Source organism: Dryas octopetala, chromosome 9 (assembly GCF_963921425.1).
Source record: "Dryas octopetala chromosome 9, drDryOcto1.1, whole genome shotgun sequence".
Taxonomy (NCBI): Eukaryota; Viridiplantae; Streptophyta; class Magnoliopsida; order Rosales; family Rosaceae; genus Dryas; species Dryas octopetala.
In genome coordinates this window covers 17,413,392-17,432,586 of record NC_141374.1, presented here as the reverse complement: position 1 = coordinate 17,432,586, position 19,195 = coordinate 17,413,392, and the positions used below count along the sequence as shown (strand labels likewise).

Genomic DNA, 19,195 nt, shown 5'->3' with positions numbered 1-19,195 from the left:
GTGTTACGACATGACTTGCGATATCATTAGGTACAATATTCATTGCATCAAAGTTATAAACACTTAAAATGCATCGAACTACAAACTGAAATTTTTAAGAAACGACTTGAGAAAACCTAAGGCAAGACTTGAGAAACTTTACCATATGACTTGGGAATTGTCACGTTTGTCACTCAGTTAAATATTCAATGCATCAAAGTTATAAATACTTAAAATGTCTCGAGTTACGAACTGAAATTTCAATGTACAATTTGATGTGCCCTGAGGAACGACTTGAGATGCCCTAAGGTAGGACTTGAGAAACTCTAAAGTGTAACTTGGGAAGTGTCACGACATAACTTGCAATGTCGTTAGGGCAAAAAATAAAGGCATAGTTTAGGGTTCTGTAAATTTTACGATCCAAATGAATTGAGCTTATCGACTAAAATTAAATAAAATTACAAAACAATATTGACATTTATGACAAAAAATAAAAGACCCCACTGAGTATTATGTAATTTTAAAATATCTTAGTGATTTATTTAGAATTTGGTAACTGATCGGGAAATTCATTACAGCATTGACTTAATCTTAGCAGCTGGTTTAATTTGATAATATGTTCTCCTCCAAAGGCTCCAGAGTCATCCGCTTGAGCTCATGCTGAAATCTGTCAACGCTTGACAATGGCAAACATATTGGTACCAAAATGCCGTCCTCATCTTTCTTGTTTTTGTGGTGAATATAGAAGCTAATTATACTCAAGGCCTTGGCAGGTCCAGCAAATACAGGCTTTCCCCACCCGAAATTGACCTCTCCAAAACGAGCGCGTGTTGTGTCAGAAACGATGAAGTCGTTCCCTGTCAATGAATATAGAGGTCGTCCTCTTATTACCATAAGATCAGCCACCGATCTTATGTAGTCTCCACTCATTTTAGCTTTTGTCTTCTTCACCAACTCCAACGCATATCCCAATGGATTTTTAGATAAAGCTTCGACCTTTGAAACCGCAGCTGGGAATGCAAATGCATTGCCATAGTATCCCAAAGGAAGATGTATATTATAGTAGTTTTTGCCTCGTGCATTGATAGTGAATGAAAGTCGAACAACATCTTCTCGATTCATTTCAAATGCAAGTGTGCGACATTTCCACAAACAAGCTGTTATCAACTCAAATTTAGAGCAGGTGGTGGAGAGGTGTGGTGGAGCCTGTTTCCTAAGAGCCCTTATCTCGTTGGGACCAAAAAACAAAGATAGTTGGGTCACATTTGTCTGGTCCATGGTTGCAAAGGAGCCTTGAGAATTAAACACTTGCTCATATTCATGATGCATACATGTAATTCGCGGTGGATCTCGGGCATTCAATAGCTCTCGCCGCCACACTGGTGGAATGGATGGTGCATCTACGCCTTGTGCCATCTCCCCAACTGCATTAAAGAACTGGATCAACCCAGGTGCATCACACATTGTGTGGTTTACGCGCAATGCAAATATAAAACCTCCACATTTGAGACGAGTCACCTACATACATTGGCAAAGGTTCAAAACCCAACTGTGCATTAGGGAATACAAGTACAACAATGAAGCCTATTTCAATTTAAGCATAGTTTCAACATGGAAATTAATGTTGATAAGTGATAACCATGCTAATTAATTAACTGCCGCCAGCAAAGTAGATTAGGCATTGAAAATTATTGATGCCTAATCGACATGATCATAATATTGATTGTAACCTTCGCCTAATTCAGATCCAGAAGGAGCCAAAGTCCCTTTAGCTACTTAACTTTGTTTTTCTTTGGATAAAGTCAATCATCATTTACATTTTTGTCTAGCTAAATATGGGCGCGCCCACGCGCATTTTCTTAAAATCTTGCTATGCAATTAAGCCTATATTTGTCTTAGTTTTATCTGTATTGAATAAAACAGTTGGCTAGCTAGCTAGTAATTAGTCAGAAGACTCATATGTACGTTACAAGCCATTCGTTAAATAGTTAATTCATTTAAAGAATATATCCAATAATATTTATTTTTGGAAAATGATATATCCACTCAATTCAAAATAAACTTCTCAGTTCTCACACTCCATGTAATGAAAGTTATAGAATTTCATAATTGTCCGTGAAGAAAAATCCATGACACAATCTTCATCTTTAAGTTCAGCAAAATTTGATGAAGGCTGGCTTTAATGGTATGAAAAAAATGAATGACATTAATATAGTTTGTACCTGGCTATATCTTTTATGACTAAAAAGATATAGTTAGTACATCCGTAAATCTACTATATATATATATATATATACAGTTATACACATACATAAATGCTCTAAAAAGTTTTATTTGAAAGATTGAAGTGGATTTGAACTTGAAATCTCTCAGACATGACGGAAAAAAATACCTTTAAACAAATAGCTAACATGGTCATGTATATATATTTATAAATATTGAAAAGTAGAAGAATACCTTTTAACAAATAGCTAACATAGTGCAATACAAAACAAATACTAGCTAATTGTAACATATATGTAATTAATTAATTAAGTTGAGTACTCAGTAGTCAGTACATACCTGAAGTAACAACAAAGGGCAGCCAAGAATACCATCAGAGCCTGGGACATTAGATAGGAAGTCCTCTAAGAATGGACAAGGTGGTAGAATTGTATTCCCAAGTTGCTCAAGCGTGACATCAGCATTAGCCTCAATGAACAAGACACCTTCTCCATTGCAATCTACCATCAGCTTTCTGTTGGGTCCTTCTCTCAGCCTACCAGCTAAAGGGTAGTAATAAACTAATGCTCTACCCACTGCTTCCTTAATCACCATAATGGGGTCATAATAATCATGATTTTCTTTCATTATTTGATCATGATTATTCTTGTAGGACATGATCACTGGAACCTGGAACCTTAAGCCTTCCTGGTCATCAATATCTGAGAGCAGCTTTACTTCACGAGGTGTTGGCCTTGCAGGTCTTATGAGTTTTGGCTCCAATCGATTCACCTGAAATTCGAAGGAGCACGGGGACGCCATTAATTTCATGCATATAAACCTCGTTTGAAATGCAGGACAAGATTGAGTACTATTAACAGGAGAGATCGATCAGGACAGGACATGACCAAACAAGGCCATAGCGTTTTGGAGAGGCTCTATACAACCAAGTGATACATTAGTCGGTATTTATAGCCTTTATCCCACCCCCGTTCGACCCACAGCATGCCTTCAAATATTGTGGCTATTATTTTTTCTTCCTTTTTTTTTTTTTTGTCAGTTATTTAATTTAGGTGGTTGTAATTCCATGTCAAGTGTGGTAAGTAAGAAACATCTATGTGGCACAATTAACGTGGAACTGTGGAAGTGAATATGGACCGGAAAAACTTTATCAGGAATGTTATCATGAAACGGAAAAACTTTATCAGGAATGCTATCCATTTTCATGGATAACATTCCATTTAAATATATGGCCAAAAAAAAAAAACATTCCATTTAAATATTTACATAAAACTTTAATGTTTTTTAAAAAATATATTTTTAAAAACTTTAATGTTTTTTTTTTTTTTTTAAATAAGGCTTTACATTTAACTATTTAAGTATAAAGCCTTACTTAAGACTTAAATAGTTACAAGTGGCAAAAAAAAAAAAGACTTAAATAGTTACTTAAGAGTTAAATGGTTAATTATTTAAGGCTTTAGTTTTTGGGAGCAGCGAACGGTGTCGTAGAAGGGGGAGATGTACGGGGGAGGTGGAGATGAGGAAGAGAGCATGGGATTGGGAGGTGGAGGAGTAGGGATGATGAGGATGATGCCGATGGCGAGTGGGCCCACTGCAGGAGGGCAGTGGGTCCAGGACGAGACGAGGGAGCTGATCGCGATCCGTGGGGAACTGGAGAGGGACTCCAATGTGGCCAAGCGCAGCAAAGCCCTGTGGGAAGCTGTGAGCTCTGCGATGACTCACAGAGGCTTCAATCGGACCCCTGAGCAGTGCAAGTGCAAGTGGAAGAACCTCCTCATTCGCTACAAGGTATGTTGCCAATTTCCACACAATTGAATTTCACAATTTAGGATTTTTTGGGCAATGGATTTAGGTTGAAACTTGAAACCCACATTACAAACACTAGTAATGGTAATACACTTGTTCAGGGGAAGGAGACCTCTGATCCAGAGAGTGGGCAGCAATGTCCATTCTTTGAGGAATTGCACGCGGTATTTGCTGAAAGAGAAAAGAACATGCAGCGATTACTTGTCGAATCCGAGGTGGGTTCTGCCCCCTCCTCGAAAAGGGTGAAGAAATCAAGGGCAGGCCGATCCTCGGATGAGGATGATACTGATAGCAATGCCAATCATAATCGTAAGAAAATGAAGGCTGAAACTGAAAGATTCGTTATGCCGCGAGTAACCAATGCTGCAAGTTGTAGCAGTGGGACTAGTGTGCAGGTGATGCTGAGGGAGTTTTTTCAGCAGCAGCAGAAGATGGAGATTGAGTGGAGGGAAATGATGGAGAGGCGATCGCAGGAGCGACAGATGTTTGAGCAAGAATGGCGACATAAAATGGAGAAGGTGGAGAGGGAGAGATTAGTGGTTGAGCAGGCTTGGAGGGAGAAGGAAGAACAGAGAAGGATAAGAGAAGAGAGCCGAGCTGAGAAGAGGGATGCCCTCTTGACCACCCTCTTCAACAATCTAATCAACCAAACTAATTTCTGAGCTTCTGTGCTGAATGCTTCTTGGGTTTACTTTCTACTGGATATCACCAAATTTGATTTTTTTAGTTTGGTAGTCCTTTACTGGCTATACTCACATCCATAGATATTCTTCCATGGATGTTAAGATGTAGAATTGGATGCCTTTTGATTTGTAGGCTATACTCACATCCATAGATATTCTTCCATGGATGTTAAGATGTAGAATTTGATACCTTTTGATTTGTAGCTTTGAGCATAGACTACCTTCTGTTTGCTTCCTTCGTTTTTCAAAATACAAGAAAAGAGAAGTTTATCACTGTATTGGAGCAAGTGTTGTTTATGTATACATATAACTGGAATAATGTTCTTACACATACCCTCACTAAATAAGCATACACGAAGGTTCTTACACATACCCTCATTTCATTAACAAGCTCTGTAAAAACTATGTACAGAGGGCTTTCATTTCTAGTCATTGAGCTTTGACAGTAAAAACAGGCAACCAGAAGAAACGAGGATGGAGGCGGAAAAGCAAAGCAAGTCCAGAGGAGATTGTACAACTGCTTTCATACTCTTCTCCAACAAGCCAATTATAAGGATCATCACTATTACATGGCCAAGCTTTGTTTTCAGCTCATTCACACTTGTTATATCTAACCATTTTGGTCGTTCCTGTAAAAAGGGAAATAGATCATGTAGCATGATAAATCCCTTTCTGAAAACCAAGGCTAAAAGCAATGCTCAGATCCAAGAAAATTCACTCTAACCTTTAGAACGAACATGCCGAAAAGATTTGATCTGTAACGAGCTTTATCCTCTGACAAAGACTTCACAATGTCGAGATTGCTGATAAAAAGCTCATAAAGACCCATTCCAAACACCAACATCACTGTTCCCAAAAGATAAACATCTAAACATGCCATAAAACAGTAGTTAGCATGGAGCAGAATGCATGCTTTTATAAACAGAAAACAAAGATCTGCTGTATCAACAATAAATTTCAATATAGGGGGCTTATGTCCTATATTGTCCCAAATCCATCAATTTTTTATTGGTGATGTCTACTCTAACTCTAACTGCAACACCTTAAGGTGCTCTAAATCCAATTTATTTTATTTTTAAGAAATATGACCCCTGAACTTTGATCCTTCTTCCCCTTTATCCCTTGAACTTTTTTTATGCCAAATCGATCCCTGGACTTTATTTTTGTGTTAAAACTTGAAATATACCATTTCATCGACTCAGTCAAGAATTCCGTCAAAAAATGACCACTTTACTTGGCTTAGTCATCAAAGAGAGTGAATCATCGACTGTCATAGTCATAACCCAACTAGTCTCAGTTTAAGTCCAATGACTGAAATTTTTCTTTTTGAATTGGATTTGAATGGCCTTAATTTCAGAATCTCTTACATAGTTATCTTGGATGGCTGAAAATACATTAATTTTAGGGGCTGGGATAAAGTTTTATTAGGTTTCCATGTTATAGTATCGTAGACTTCCAATCAAATTCATTACTCCAGAATATATAATTCTCTTCTTTTTTCTGGCTGTCAAATTCTAAGACAAACCATTTCTTTGATGTTTTCCTCTTGCTTGCTCTCTCTTTAACTTGAAAAATATCTCTAGTAAAACCAATATTTGTTTTATGGTTCTTAAATCAAGGACAATAAAAGGTAACAACAGTTATAACAAATATAATGTTGGGCACTCACCAATGGCCTCAACCAGCAACCAAATCACTTTACCGCCATTTACAAAGTATTCCATGAAAGACTGTACAACATAAGTGCAGCCCTGCATATCAAGGTCAACATTGCAAATCAATGCATTAAAGAGAGAGCCACGTGTCGAAAGATCAATTTATCATGAATCATGTGAGTATGTGACTAAAGGTTTGTTACATATAAAAAACTGGGAAAAATATAAGATATTGTCCACTTTATTCTTTTGTCAGATGAATATATATGGCACTGCCAAATCCAAAGAGCATTAATCTTTAATGGAAGCTATACTTCTCTTTGAGCCTTTTGCTTCTTATTCTTTAATACATATGGTACTACCAAATCACCCTTTGAATTCCATTTTGCTTTTGTGATGCCAACCCATAACATCCAGTATTAACGTTCTTTTCTTGATCAAACTCCTCTTAACATTCTTTTCTTTTGCCAAACATGAGCGGTTATGTTCAGAGCTACATAAATCACAGAAAATCATTAGTATCCACACCCATTGCACCACTATGCACTGTTGCCACTGGTCGCTCTCTTTCTCCAGACATCAACACACCAACAGACTCAGAAACTTGCAGTTGGTGGAACCTCTTCAGAATCATTTCCATCGAAGGTCAGTGTGCCTCCACCTCCACGCATGACCACAAAAAGGCCTGCCCCTGCCTCTCATCAAATTCTGGTCACCAACGATCCTCTCACTACATTGTCAATACCTTGGAATGCAAAACAAGCCGATCTGTAAATCCTAATCAACAGCATGTCTTTTTCATGGTGAATTCTTTTCTGCACATCCATTCATGATGTAATCATTGAATTTCATCAACTGAACCTCCACATTTGTAGTTCAAATGGAGGGAATTAAAATCCTCCAATCACAGCAGACTCTTACCACCTAATATACCTCTTTATACTGTATATATAGTACATTACATAACCATTTGAGCTTGTTTTCTTTCCCTCTTGCCTCTATCTTGTTACAAAGGCATTAATTAATTATATATTTTTGAACATATTACCATCCATCTTAAGGTATCCATTTCAGCTATGCTGATTTTAAGCGCATTTCGTTCCAACTTGGCTGTTCAAATCATAACAATTTTTCTTTTGAGCTCTTTCAACCATAAGAGAGCACTTCTACAGCAAACAACAATAAGAGTAAACTCAGCATGTTGACAGATTTATGGTGTGAGTAAACCTGTAATCATCCCCAACTTGACTAGAGATACAACCTTTCTCCCCAGACTTACCTATTTTGTAGGTCAAAAAATCACCACCCCTAACTATGTATGACCAGGTCTATATACTGCAACTATGCTATTTTGAAAAGTACGGAACTATACATCACCACCCCTAACTATACATGACCAGATCTTGGCAGTCACATTGTCAAAAGTACTGAACTACCATCTTTCTCTAATGTTTAGCGTGAAATCCCGAAGGAAGGTGATGAATTCGATGCAAAACCCCATCAGAAGCCTCTGAATCTTGGGCATCTGAAGTTGGTAAAAAGAAGGGAGAACATAAGTCTTTCAAAGGGTGAAAGAATGTAGTCATTTGTGATCATTGTTGGTCAACCCCAACACACTGAAGATACCTCATTTTGGCCCTTTTGCCATACATTATTTTCTACCATTACCAAACCTTATTTTTCTTGCATTCTACACTTAACATTTATTGTTAGACATCTTTCAACAACAAAGGAAAAAGGTTGCCTTATATATTGATAAAAAGAGGAAGGAATTCGGGGATGGGAATTCAAAACAACAATTATAATTTAACAACTAAAAGGAAAAAAAGAAGGGCAGAATCAAAACATGGTTCGACTACAAGTAGAATTAATAAAAGTAATCTCATGGATTTAATAATCATACCTTGATGAAACATAGAAACGACCCAATCAAAGACCCCAAAACACCCATAAAGGCCAAGAAGCGGCATCTGTATATTACCTACATATCCACCCAAACACCCAAAAACACAAAAACAAAAAATCTTTAATTACTATGCCAAAATGAGTAGAGGTTAAATTATGGACCATAAGTATGACATTCGTACCTTCTCTAAGTCTTCCTCAATGGGTTGTAGTTTAAATGGTGAATTCTGAGAGAAGCCGGAGTCAGAGACGATATTGGATTGGGTGGGTGGGGACGAAGAGTGTTGTGGGGCAGAAGAAACGCCAGGTCTGGAGCTGGCAGCCATGGACACAAGGAGTTTGAAAGCATGGGGACTAAACCCAGAGACCCCATTCAAATTTGGAGTCAATTTTGAACTTCTGTGCAAGTATGGCAAAGGTGGTGGTGCTGTTTTCATTGGTTTTGAGAGGAAAGGCCGAGGCAGTGTCATCATCAAGGTAAAGACGTTGAAATGGGAAGGTAAAGTTGTCTGAGATGGTTCTCACTATTTAAAAGACTTTTATTTAATCAGGTCAGAAAGTAGAGCGCAATCATACATAATACACAATCATTCAGAGATAATGCATATCATATGCTGCATATGAAATCAATTAATGGACCACACCATTCGCAACTCTTGGCACAAATTGGATGGGCCACACCATTCTCAACTCTTGACACAAACCAAAAGTAAAAGATGACAAAGCAAACTGAACACCATGCACAAGGCTGATAGTTCAGTCACCCGGGAAGAAAAGGACCCCCAAAGACACGTTGATGCACGACAACTTTACATTCTTAGAGTCAAACTTCTATCTTTCAGTTCTTGGTAATTTTATAGATATTTTATTCTTTTCAATTACAGAAAATTAAGATTAAATATCAAATTTCAATAATTTTTTGGTATAACATGAAAGACCATATAATATTTCAATTAAACTACCAAATTTAAATGTAGGTTTCTAGATTAGGTCACAAATATGTTGGCCCATTTGATTTGAGCCTTTTCCATTTGACATTTTTGTTCTTTGCCTCACATATGATGTATGTTAGTTAAAATTTATAAGGTTTTAACAAAATTGCCCTTGAAGCTTTTATATTATCTTGAAAATTTGCTAATGTAGTCTCAACTTTACATTTAGTTGTGACTGTACGACACTCACAACTTCAAATTTAGTTGTGACTGAACGACAGTCACATTTAAGTTGTGAGACAGTCATAATTAAATTGTGACTTAATTAAATTTTTTAAAAAAAATTATACTACAATATTTTATAAATAGAGGTAAAAACAATACTTTTACTCAAAATAATACATAATATAGTAGTGTGAGTTGTCTCTTTCAATTTACCAAGACAGTCACAGTTAAATTGTGACTGAATTGATTTTTTTTTTTAATACAATATAGTATAAATTAATGTAATATTTGTGATGTAATATTATTTTTATTTTTTTATTGTAGTAGCATGTGATGTAATATTTGTAAATTCTAATACATTTTACTTTATTATTTTGTTTGACTTTTCAACTAGTATTTAATCTAAAATGCTATTTAATTTTGATACCTAAACTAAAAAATTATTAAAATTTAGTAATTAAAATGAATGAACCTTTTTCAATTAAGATTAGCATTTGTTGTCTTTGTTAATAAAGATTTTCCTTTATATTTTCTACAAGAATTGGCTACAAACATATATATTAAGTTTTTAATAAAATACTTGGAGACTTTTTTCACTCTCGTAGACTGTTTTCTTCGATGATTATCTGTTTCAATAGAACGTAGTCAACGGACTGAAGCTCCATATGTATATGGAGTATAAGGTGGCCAAAGAGCATTGTAATTGGTTTATAATAGTAGCACGTAATAGCTACTGGCCATTTTTCGGCATTGATCTGGATATTGAGAACCTAAGAAGAGGGGCATGGTCAGGTTGATTAACTAGCAAGTCTCCAAAGTAGTTCACCATCTTCTGCCCATCAGGCATTAACAATATACCCTTCACTGTGAATTATTGCTTTGTAATTGGATTATAGTGGTTGTTTGAGTCAAAAAGTAAATAACAAAATGGAAAAACAATCATTTCACAGCTTATGTATCCCTGGATCTGACAGATCTTATCAATTATCCTTCAGTCATACAACGGATCACAAACAGGGGGCAGAGGAAGGGAGTTGGAGAGATTTTATACAAGTCAATGCATAACAAACTTTCTGAAATACATTGTTCTAAAACAACACAGCGAGGATTTTCGCTTCTTTTTTTTTTTTTTTTCACTCTTTTTCAGATGAGAAAAGGATCATTCTGTTTCAGTTGGAGGCTTTTCTCTGGGATGTTTGGAAGCATAGTGATCACCAAGTTGCTTTGGATTTGCAAGTTGAACCTGAAAATACACATTTTTGTCAGATGTGGTGCACAATAAACTGTAACAGAAATACATAAATAAAGACCCTAGTTTTTTTTTTTTTTTTTTCTGATAGGAAACAAGACTTCATTAATCAAAAAGAAATTGTAGGACAAGGTGTCCTCTAAAGGAAAAAAATAACAAAAGCCCAAAACCTTCAGCTACCTACACCAAAGCAACCACAAAACATATTCAAGACATCAACAGGCATTAAGAAACAACAGCATTCCAATATGAGAAAATAACATACATGAACTCTCCCAAAACTCTTATGACACAGTCGCCCAATTAAATTCTATAACCCAAGTTCCTCAATATGATAATGAGAGGAATATATGAAGCAGGGTCTTAATTCCTATCTCCACACCCATGGAATTATCCATCAATCTATCCTATACTCCTAAATAAAATGGGGTAGCTGAGAGGAAGAATTCTCATCTTTTAGAGGTTACGAGATCTCTTGATTTACTGCAGAACACCCAAAACAATACTGGGGATGTTGTACTCATTGCATTCCAAAGTAGTCAATGTCTTTTCCGAAACCTTCCCATCCTCTCTGGCATTTGGCCATCTTCCTCCCATTCCTATCACTCTCCGGAAGGGGATTAGGACTTGCACCAATTATTTCTCTCCAATTTTTTTCCTCACATTGTCTCTCACCAGACTATCATGCCTTCTCTTCCAGATTATCTTTGGTCTATATTCCCCAAACTCTACAGGATGCTCTGAGAGATCCCAAGTGGATGGAGACTATGCAGGAAGACAATGAAAGCACTTCATAAAAATTCCACTTGGGACTTGACTGAGTGACCAAGAGAGAAAAAATTTGGTGCCTGCAAGTGGCGCAGGAAACATAGAACAGATGGATCCATAAAAAGATATAAAGTCAGATTTGTTACAAAAAGGCTACACTCATACTTACCGTATCGACTATCATCAGACATTTTCTCTGGTAACTAAGATGAGTTCCATCGGGTTTTGTTATCCGATGTTGCCAACTTAGGGTGGGAAAGAATGAGTATCTCATTGGAGATCTGAAAGAAAAGGTATACATGGATACCCCTCCCAGCTTTAAGTTCCCAAGCAATACCAAAAGGGTATACAAGCTAGAGAAATCCCTTTAAGGGTTGCAGCATTCACCGAGAGCTCAGTTTAAAAGGTTCCTAAAAATCTATGCTATGATTTAGCTTTCACCAGAGTCAAGAAGACCAAAACCTATTTACAAAACATTCTCACAAGGTAAATTGACTTCCCTGATTGTATATGTATATAACATTGTATCTACTGGTGATTATGTGAAGAACTAGGGAAACTCAAGGCTCATTTGGTGAAGGAGTTTGAAATCAGAGAATTGGGGACTTATGATACTTCTAGGAATTGAAGTTGCAAAATCAAACCATCTTCATCTTGAAAGTAAGTCCTTGAACTACTTGAAAAAACAAGATTGTTGGGGTGTAATCCTGAAACTCCTATTGAGCATAGCAAAATCATAAGTTGGGGGATAACACAGAAAACAATCCCACTGATTGAGGTGGTTACCAAAGACTTGTATGGAAGCCAATCTACTTGTTTCACACCCGACCTGATATAGCCTACGCTTTCACTGTGGCCAATTTATGCATGCACCTCATGAAACCCATATGGAAGTTGTTTATAGGATTCTGAGGTACTTAAGTTAGCACCAGAAAAGGGATTGTTTTCCAAACATGATGGCCTACAGACAGAGTCCTATAAAATGTAAATTGAGCAGGCTCAGTCAAAAATATGAGGTCAGCGCTTCTGTATCACCCACCAAATCCAATCACAATAATGAACAATCATATTCAAAACCTCTATCACCCAGTACTACTGTCACCTTCTTGAAAACATCAACCATAAAGCCATCACATCATTGGCACCACCGTATCAGCCCCCCCAAGGCCCCTCAAAATTCAAATTCAATGCAGAGATAATGGCTTCAGATTGATATCAAGGTAAGGTTACAACAACAAAAGATAAATCAAGACAATTTTCAGGAAATGGTTTTCTGATTTAAGTTTTTCGCATTGATGAAATCAATAAAATATAGCTTCCATGAGCTCATGCTGGCCTTTTAAGGTTCAGCAATGCATAGGCATAATTTAGCAGTGAATGCTAATGAAGTTATCCACTTGGGACTTAATAGATGAAAACAAGTGTACCACGTCCAGTAGCACACAAAGAAAACCACAAGGTGGAAAGTGATATACACCAGGGAGTTTAGTAGTTCATTCACATAAGTTAATCCAAAAATATATATATATATACTCAAAAAGTATGGATCCATCATCCATGTAAGCAAAGAACACAAGAATAATGCTAGGAAACTCTTGCTCCACAATTATTGTTCTCCAAAAACGCTACCAAGTAGAAAACTCCAAAGGTCCCATAAAACTAGAGCGACCACGTAGTGAAGAAGAAGAAGATAAAACTCTATTTCCTCCATCCCACTTACACATGATAGACCAGTTTACACTACAGGACTTCCTCTTAACAAGATTGTCAACAGTCAAGATCTATTCTAAAGCGGCTATCTAGACCAAAATAACAACTAGAGTCACTTCCATAAATAGAAAATCTCACTATGATCCTTCATTTCTTAGAGTACCCACAGGGTCTCAGAGCAAACCCAAATAACACATCTCACTATTATCGGTCCTGCATCATGGTTCTTTGAGTGCATAAGCTGCATAAGATCACATAAACAATGATCAATATATTCTATATAATAACATTTACAATATCAAACATGTTGATTTTGGGAGTTGTGTTCAAAGCCCTTGTTAACATTGGTGTTCATGTATGTAGACCATTATACAATGTCTTATTTCTGGCTTTTACTCTATACACAATTCCAGTAAGGGCAACTAAATTTACGGACTTATTGCTAAAAATAGCATCCTATGACAATTTTCCTAAGGTTGAAGAGTTACATGGGATGATCTCCAGTCCTTTTACTTTGTACTTTATTTATTTATTTACACAGAACTAATGTGTTTTAAGAAAAGTCAAAAATACCTCCAAAAAAAAAAACTATAAAGAAACGGTAAAAAATTGATGAACCCATATATATCATAAAAATAGACACCTGAAACAAAATGAAATTCATAATTCATTTGGCCTATCTTGTACAATGCATTATATTTCATTACAAATCATATATTTAGCCATAGCAAACCCATTACATATATTAGACCTCAAGGTTCCGCATGGCCTCTGCAAAATTAAAAAGAATATATACTACAAATAAAATACATTAAAATAGAGAGAAAGAGGGAAGTGATTAGGAATTGGAGGGAGGGAGAAAGAAGGGGATAAGAGAAGCGGGGAGGAAGGTAATTTGGTAGTAGAAGGTGGGTTGTATTTATCTATAAATTCGAAAAACTAAAAATCGCCTTTACAATTCTTTGTTTGTTTTGAAAACAACTTTGTTTTTTTGAGAGAGTAATTGAAAACAACTTAAAGTTAAAGACCCATATAATCAATTCGTAATGTTAGTTTGTTTATGGAATAAAAAAAATTAACAAGAAATCAGTTCGTTTTAATAATAGTCTAAATACATCATAAAAGATGAACAAAAAGACACCTTAACATAAAGACCCGACTAAACCCAAGAATGGTAATTCCATAAAACCAAACAAAACAAAAAGCCAAGATGAAAATGATATGATAGAAGAGCAAGCACCTTGCAGATGGGACAGCTGACTTTGAGAGCGACGGCTCTGGCTTCAAACTGAGACCCTTTTGGCTTCTGATTCTTCTCCGCATTTCGTCTCTGCGCTTCGATCTTCTGCTTTCCCCGAGTCATCTCTCTCTCTCTCTCTCTCTCTCTCTCTCTCTCTCTCTCTCTCTCTCTCTCTCTCTCTCTCTCTCTCTCTCTCTGGGTTCTGCGACTGGGAGAGCTAAAATGGGTGAAATTCTTATTCGAAGGTTAGAGAAAAATATATTCAGATAAAAAAAGTAAAAAACAAGGATGACAGGTGGGTGAGTGTTTCATGTACATATATCCATATGTGATCTGATCTTCTCTTAAGTACTCTTCCCCTGCTAATCATGACTTCATTTTTATCTTGTGGCTAAAAAATAAGTTGTTTAATTTTCTTTAATTATGTTACACCAAAACTATGTCGCTTTGAGAGAAATTAACATTAGACTTTTATCTTTATCTAATAGATAAGTACGTACTTATGGCTTGTTTAGAAGTACTGGTCACTAATTTGATAAATGTTGCAGGAGAAACTAGATAAGTAATTAGAAGAGAGTGCTTAGCTATCACTAAATCTCATCACATACATGCTTAGAAATATTCGATTTTCGATCGGTATTGGTGTTCTTTTTTGTTGTAACTTGTAACAGCCTCTAGAGATTTCACTAGCCATATATGCCGATTCATCTACCAAGAAAATACATGAATTAATAATAGAAAAATGAAATATCTGAATGAAGAAAAAAATACAACATATCATATTTTGGATTTTCATTTTGTACTTTTAATTACTTTATCAAAATGCACCAACTAGCTATGTCATTGATCTAAGTGGTAAACTTCAAATCCCCTCACCTGATCAAAAGAATCACTTTATCCAAATGCATTGTAAGTTTGTAACTAAATAGGCTTTGCAACAGTTAGCCCACTGCAATCTACAACTAGACTTTGAGAATTTCGAACCTCAAATACAGCACCAGAAAATATCCAGCAACAGAGCAGCAAGACCTCTCTCAACGTAGCAAGAACGTAAGAGGGGATCTAGCTTAACAAAATTACCAACACTCCTAACAAGTAGCCAGCCCCACAGAATACAAAGCTCATCTAATGTGGCATCTACGAAGAGAAACCCAGAAGGCAGACCTAAACTTTTAAGACAATGATAGTGATTAAACAACTTCAATGATTAGAAGAGGCCACAACACATAAACACATTATCCAATAACATTACATTGATTGATGAAAGGAAATGAACTCGGACTCCAAAAAATAAGAACATAGCCTGTTTCAAGACACTAATTCAATTAAAGACCAGAAATAACAGCAGTCTGACAGATGATTCCTAAAAATCCAATGCTAGATGGATAGATAAAAGATCTTAATATTCTAAACAAAATTAGCAGACTAATAGACTTTTAGTACTTCCTATTTCTTCTCTTCCTTCTCTGCCTCAGCAGCCTTTTTCATCCTGGCACCAACATGACGTTCATTCGTACGCTCAACACGCAGCTTGTCATAAGCCCTAAAGGCCCTCATATCATTTGTAACCTTCACAAGCTCAACAGTTGGCTTCTCCCTTACAATGGGCATGTAAGGACCTTGAAGTTGTGTAGCATTGGCAAGTTCCTCAGCACTTGAATCGCCAGCCTACATAGCAAGTTTACGCAACAACGTTAAAACTTGCACAGGGATAGCAAGACCAAGAATATCACATTCAACATCCATTTCTAATATATGACAGAAATTTCTTACCTTGAATTTTCGTGCACGTCTTGGGAAGACAACTAGCTTGGCCTTATAGGTTTTCAACCTCTGAACATTAGCTTGAAGACCTTCCAGTGATCGATTCTTGCGGCGATGATCAACAGCAATGCCTATGGTTGGAGCAAGTTTCTTAGGGATACCAGCAGCCTGTAATAAACAAGTAATAATCCAAACAGAAGATGAGTGAACATTCCGTCATTCTTAGCCATGCATTTGGAACTCAATAGAAATGAAAATCATGGGCTTCAAACTCCTGATAACATAGACACACCATAACACTCAACTGTCCCATGCACTTTAATTTAATTCTAGCACCAAAAGATAGGTACATTTTTCAGAGTAGCAATTAATATTGACAATGTCCAGAAAAACTGCAGCTAATTCCAATCATTCTATGGGAAAGATGCAACTCAGGACAATAGGGAGTAGAAATAGTTTCTTATAAGCAGGATGAGTAAAATTAATGATTGGACTCTCCAGAAATAGACTACCATGAGGGATGCACTATAAACTTTTATACAAAAAAAACCATTGGAGTTATAAAACGTTAAACCAAAAAATAGATAACAAACACATTTCTTGTACAATGTACAGCTAACAAAAACAATCATCTCACCTTCAGTTCTTCAAGAGTAAATCCTCTGCCAGATCTTACTTTCATATTGTACTTCAAGGTTTGGCCATGAACTACAGGTCGCAGTGGTCCAGATGTAGGCCGAGGAAAGATCTTCACAGCTTTCTCTTGACGGGCTGGGGAAAGAATCATTTAACACGACCATAGAGAAGAAAAATAAAAAGATATCAGATTAACTAATCCAAACAGTAAAAAGAACAAACAAAATTAACAAAGATTGAGTAGTCAAGGAATTTTCACTTCAATATCTAATTTCCCACCTTTTCTTCTCCGTGTCTTACGCGCTGGCTGATTAAACCATGTTTTCACATAATTCTGCCAGTGCTTTCTGAAGTGTGCACTAGGTATAACGTTGTTGTGCTTAACCATGGTTTACCTGTAATTGCCATTAAACCAGGAAAATAAATGTAAGGCAATGCACATTTTCCAAGTTCTTTAACATATTATCTCAAACGTGCACAAAGAATACAAAAAGCACAATGATCAGGATAAAAATGTTAGTGCCAACATATAATATAATAACTAGCCCCAGCATCAATAAAAAAGCATTTTCCATAACACATTACCCATTCAGAAGCTAACTGAAATGACCAGAGACAAGCTTTAAGAGGTAAAATTGAAACAATCCAGTTAAAAGAGAATATGGGTTTAGCAAATTTGGTTGGTTCATTTGATTGGCATCGTAACCAGACAAATGCTTAACATTTGACAACAAATGCACGCAGCTTGCACATTGCACCTTAACCCTAAAAAAATAGAATAACAATTAGAAATCCTACATTTAAGGGTATGCTGTTCTTGTTTTCGGAACCAGAAACATCAGTTACAGAACAAAACTTGCAATAGTAAAAATGATTTGCCAGGTTCAAGTTCAAAGACCTATTATGCCTAGTTTGCAAGCCTAGTTTACTACTCGTAAATCCAACGAACAACAGAACATCGGCAAAAGCATCATACTGAACTGCGGAAACTGCGAGAGAGAGAGAGAGAGAGAGAGAGAGAGAGAGAGAGAATGGAAGGAGGGGAAGATACCTGCTTACTCGCTGGTTGGCTTGCTGCTGCGTTAGGGCTTTCGTTTTGAAACTTTGGCTTTTAAATGATCTTCTCTTACCATTTGGACGGCTCTGATTGCCCCATTTTTTTTTTATCCGAATATTTTTAGTTTGCCCTTAGATACTATATCATTTAAGTAGGGGTGTAAATATAGCCCAAAATTCGATCCAAATTCGGCTTTGAACCCAATAAAGCCCAAACATGTTTGGACCCGAAATATTTTGGGCGGCCATTGGGCCTAATAATTTTTAAGAAACTCCGCCCAAAGCTCGATCTGAAGACTGGCCTGAAACCCAAAGCCCGTAACCCATCCAAAAATTCCATTTTTTTACAATGATTTTTATTTACATCATTCCTTAAGACTTTAACCATTTTATAATAGTCAAGAAGAATGTTTTTTAACCCAATACTTACACAAGTCAATAAAATTATTTTGTTTGAAAATATTATCATTATTACTTTTATTATTATAATTTCTTTATCATTAAAAGGTTTTAGTGTTAACTATGCATTGGAAAATAAAAAGTATGGTGAGTCCAAAGCCCCAACTCAAATTGACCCGAAAGTCCAACCCCAAATGAACAAATTAAACCAACTTAGATTTGAATTTTCAATTTGTAATCAAGAAAAAATCTCCTAAAGATGAAGTGCCCATTTTTTTGGCTAGTCTTTTTCAATATAAATCCTTTAAGCTAAACCATCAAGATTGCACAAGTCACAGTTATCAAGAACTGCGAGACCCACCAGAATCGTGAGATGCACAAAAAATCCTCAACGAGCAATGGGTGCAAACTCTCCCCCTCTATTAGCAAGCATTGTATACAAAGAGTAAAGTAAGATTAGATTATGCATAATATTTCTTACGTAGCTATGTCTTGCGTGACATTTAACAATTTTTTTTTATGAAAATTTTGACGGCCATGTTTTATTGTAAATTTTCTTTGATTAATATTTGTTGTTTTTTTTACTATTAACTTGAGTTGAGCATGTACCACTCTCTTTCTCATATTTTCAAAAAGTTGACTTTTCTGCCAACTAGCATGTACATCAACTCTCTAATCTTAAGATTTAATTTTATTTTTGGTGTTAAGTCTTTTGTTAATTGTGATAAATGAGGTTGTAATAGTCGATTTAGATAGTAATGTATGAGATAGGCTCTAAAGCGAATGAACAATAGATAAGCATGAATGTGAGCACTAATATGGTGTAGACAAGGTGTCGACACATGAAATTGAGATATGCTGCAACTAGTTGCTGATGTGTTGGCGTCCGCATTTATGCTTATTTACTGTTTATTCGCATTAGAGTCTTCCTCAATAAAATTGAGTATATTATTTCCTAACAAAAA

The 19,195-nt window shown here is 36.2% G+C and overlaps 4 protein-coding genes across 4 annotated transcripts; 1 reads left to right on the top strand and 3 right to left on the bottom strand.

The window, feature by feature from the left end:
* Positions 1-381: 381 nt before the first annotated feature.
* On the bottom strand, positions 382-3,122 carry LOC147275060 (alcohol acyl transferase 1 allele GSa-like). Its single transcript, XM_086256874.1, has 2 exons — positions 2,542-3,122; positions 382-1,497 (listed from the first exon to the last, which is right to left on the bottom strand). Exons 1-2 carry the CDS (start codon positions 3,010-3,012, stop codon positions 583-585), a joined length of 1,386 nt encoding a protein of 461 aa, XP_086113000.1. The 5' UTR covers positions 3,013-3,122; the 3' UTR covers positions 382-582.
* Positions 3,123-3,699: 577 nt separating this feature from the next.
* LOC147275059 (trihelix transcription factor GT-3b-like) lies at positions 3,700-4,807 on the top strand. The gene is made up of 2 exons (XM_086228001.1): positions 3,700-3,990; positions 4,110-4,807. The coding sequence occupies exons 1-2, from the start codon at positions 3,700-3,702 to the stop codon at positions 4,668-4,670; spliced, it is 852 nt and encodes a 283-aa protein (XP_086084127.1). The 3' UTR covers positions 4,671-4,807.
* A 134-nt stretch (positions 4,808-4,941) lies between these two features.
* Positions 4,942-8,821, bottom strand: LOC147275058 (uncharacterized). The gene is made up of 5 exons (XM_086228002.1): positions 8,434-8,821; positions 8,250-8,327; positions 6,361-6,442; positions 5,416-5,558; positions 4,942-5,320 (listed from the first exon to the last, which is right to left on the bottom strand). Exons 1-5 carry the CDS (start codon positions 8,722-8,724, stop codon positions 5,117-5,119), a joined length of 798 nt encoding a protein of 265 aa, XP_086084128.1. The 5' UTR covers positions 8,725-8,821; the 3' UTR covers positions 4,942-5,116.
* A 6,741-nt stretch (positions 8,822-15,562) lies between these two features.
* LOC147275057 (large ribosomal subunit protein eL13z-like) lies at positions 15,563-17,942 on the bottom strand. The gene is made up of 5 exons (XM_086256415.1): positions 17,827-17,942; positions 17,055-17,170; positions 16,777-16,910; positions 16,149-16,307; positions 15,563-16,043 (listed from the first exon to the last, which is right to left on the bottom strand). Exons 2-5 carry the CDS (start codon positions 17,161-17,163, stop codon positions 15,822-15,824), a joined length of 624 nt encoding a protein of 207 aa, XP_086112541.1. The 5' UTR covers positions 17,164-17,170; positions 17,827-17,942; the 3' UTR covers positions 15,563-15,821.
* Positions 17,943-19,195: the final 1,253 nt, after the last annotated feature.

Coding starts and splice junctions, on each gene's coding strand:
- LOC147275058 (XM_086228002.1), bottom strand. CDS start 8,724: ATGATGACACTGCCTCGGCCTTTCCTCTCAAAACCAATGAAAACAGCA. Junction 8,328..8,433: donor TTGAGGAAGACTTAGAGAAG/GTACGAATGTCA, acceptor GTGGATATGTAG/GTAATATACAGATGCCGCTT. Junction 5,559..6,360: donor GTTGCTGGTTGAGGCCATTG/GTGAGTGCCCAA, acceptor TGGCATGTTTAG/ATGTTTATCTTTTGGGAACA.
- LOC147275057 (XM_086256415.1), bottom strand. CDS start 17,163: ATGGTTAAGCACAACAACGTTATACCTAGTGCACACTTCAGAAAGCAC. Junction 16,911..17,054: donor TAAGACACGGAGAAGAAAAG/GTGGGAAATTAG, acceptor TTCTTTCCCCAG/CCCGTCAAGAGAAAGCTGTG. Junction 16,308..16,776: donor TTACTCTTGAAGAACTGAAG/GTGAGATGATTG, acceptor TGTTTATTACAG/GCTGCTGGTATCCCTAAGAA.
- LOC147275059 (XM_086228001.1), top strand. CDS start 3,700: ATGTACGGGGGAGGTGGAGATGAGGAAGAGAGCATGGGATTGGGAGGT. Junction 3,991..4,109: donor ACCTCCTCATTCGCTACAAG/GTATGTTGCCAA, acceptor ACACTTGTTCAG/GGGAAGGAGACCTCTGATCC.
- LOC147275060 (XM_086256874.1), bottom strand. CDS start 3,012: ATGAAATTAATGGCGTCCCCGTGCTCCTTCGAATTTCAGGTGAATCGA. Junction 1,498..2,541: donor GCCCTTTGTTGTTACTTCAG/GTATGTACTGAC, acceptor CAATGTATGTAG/GTGACTCGTCTCAAATGTGG.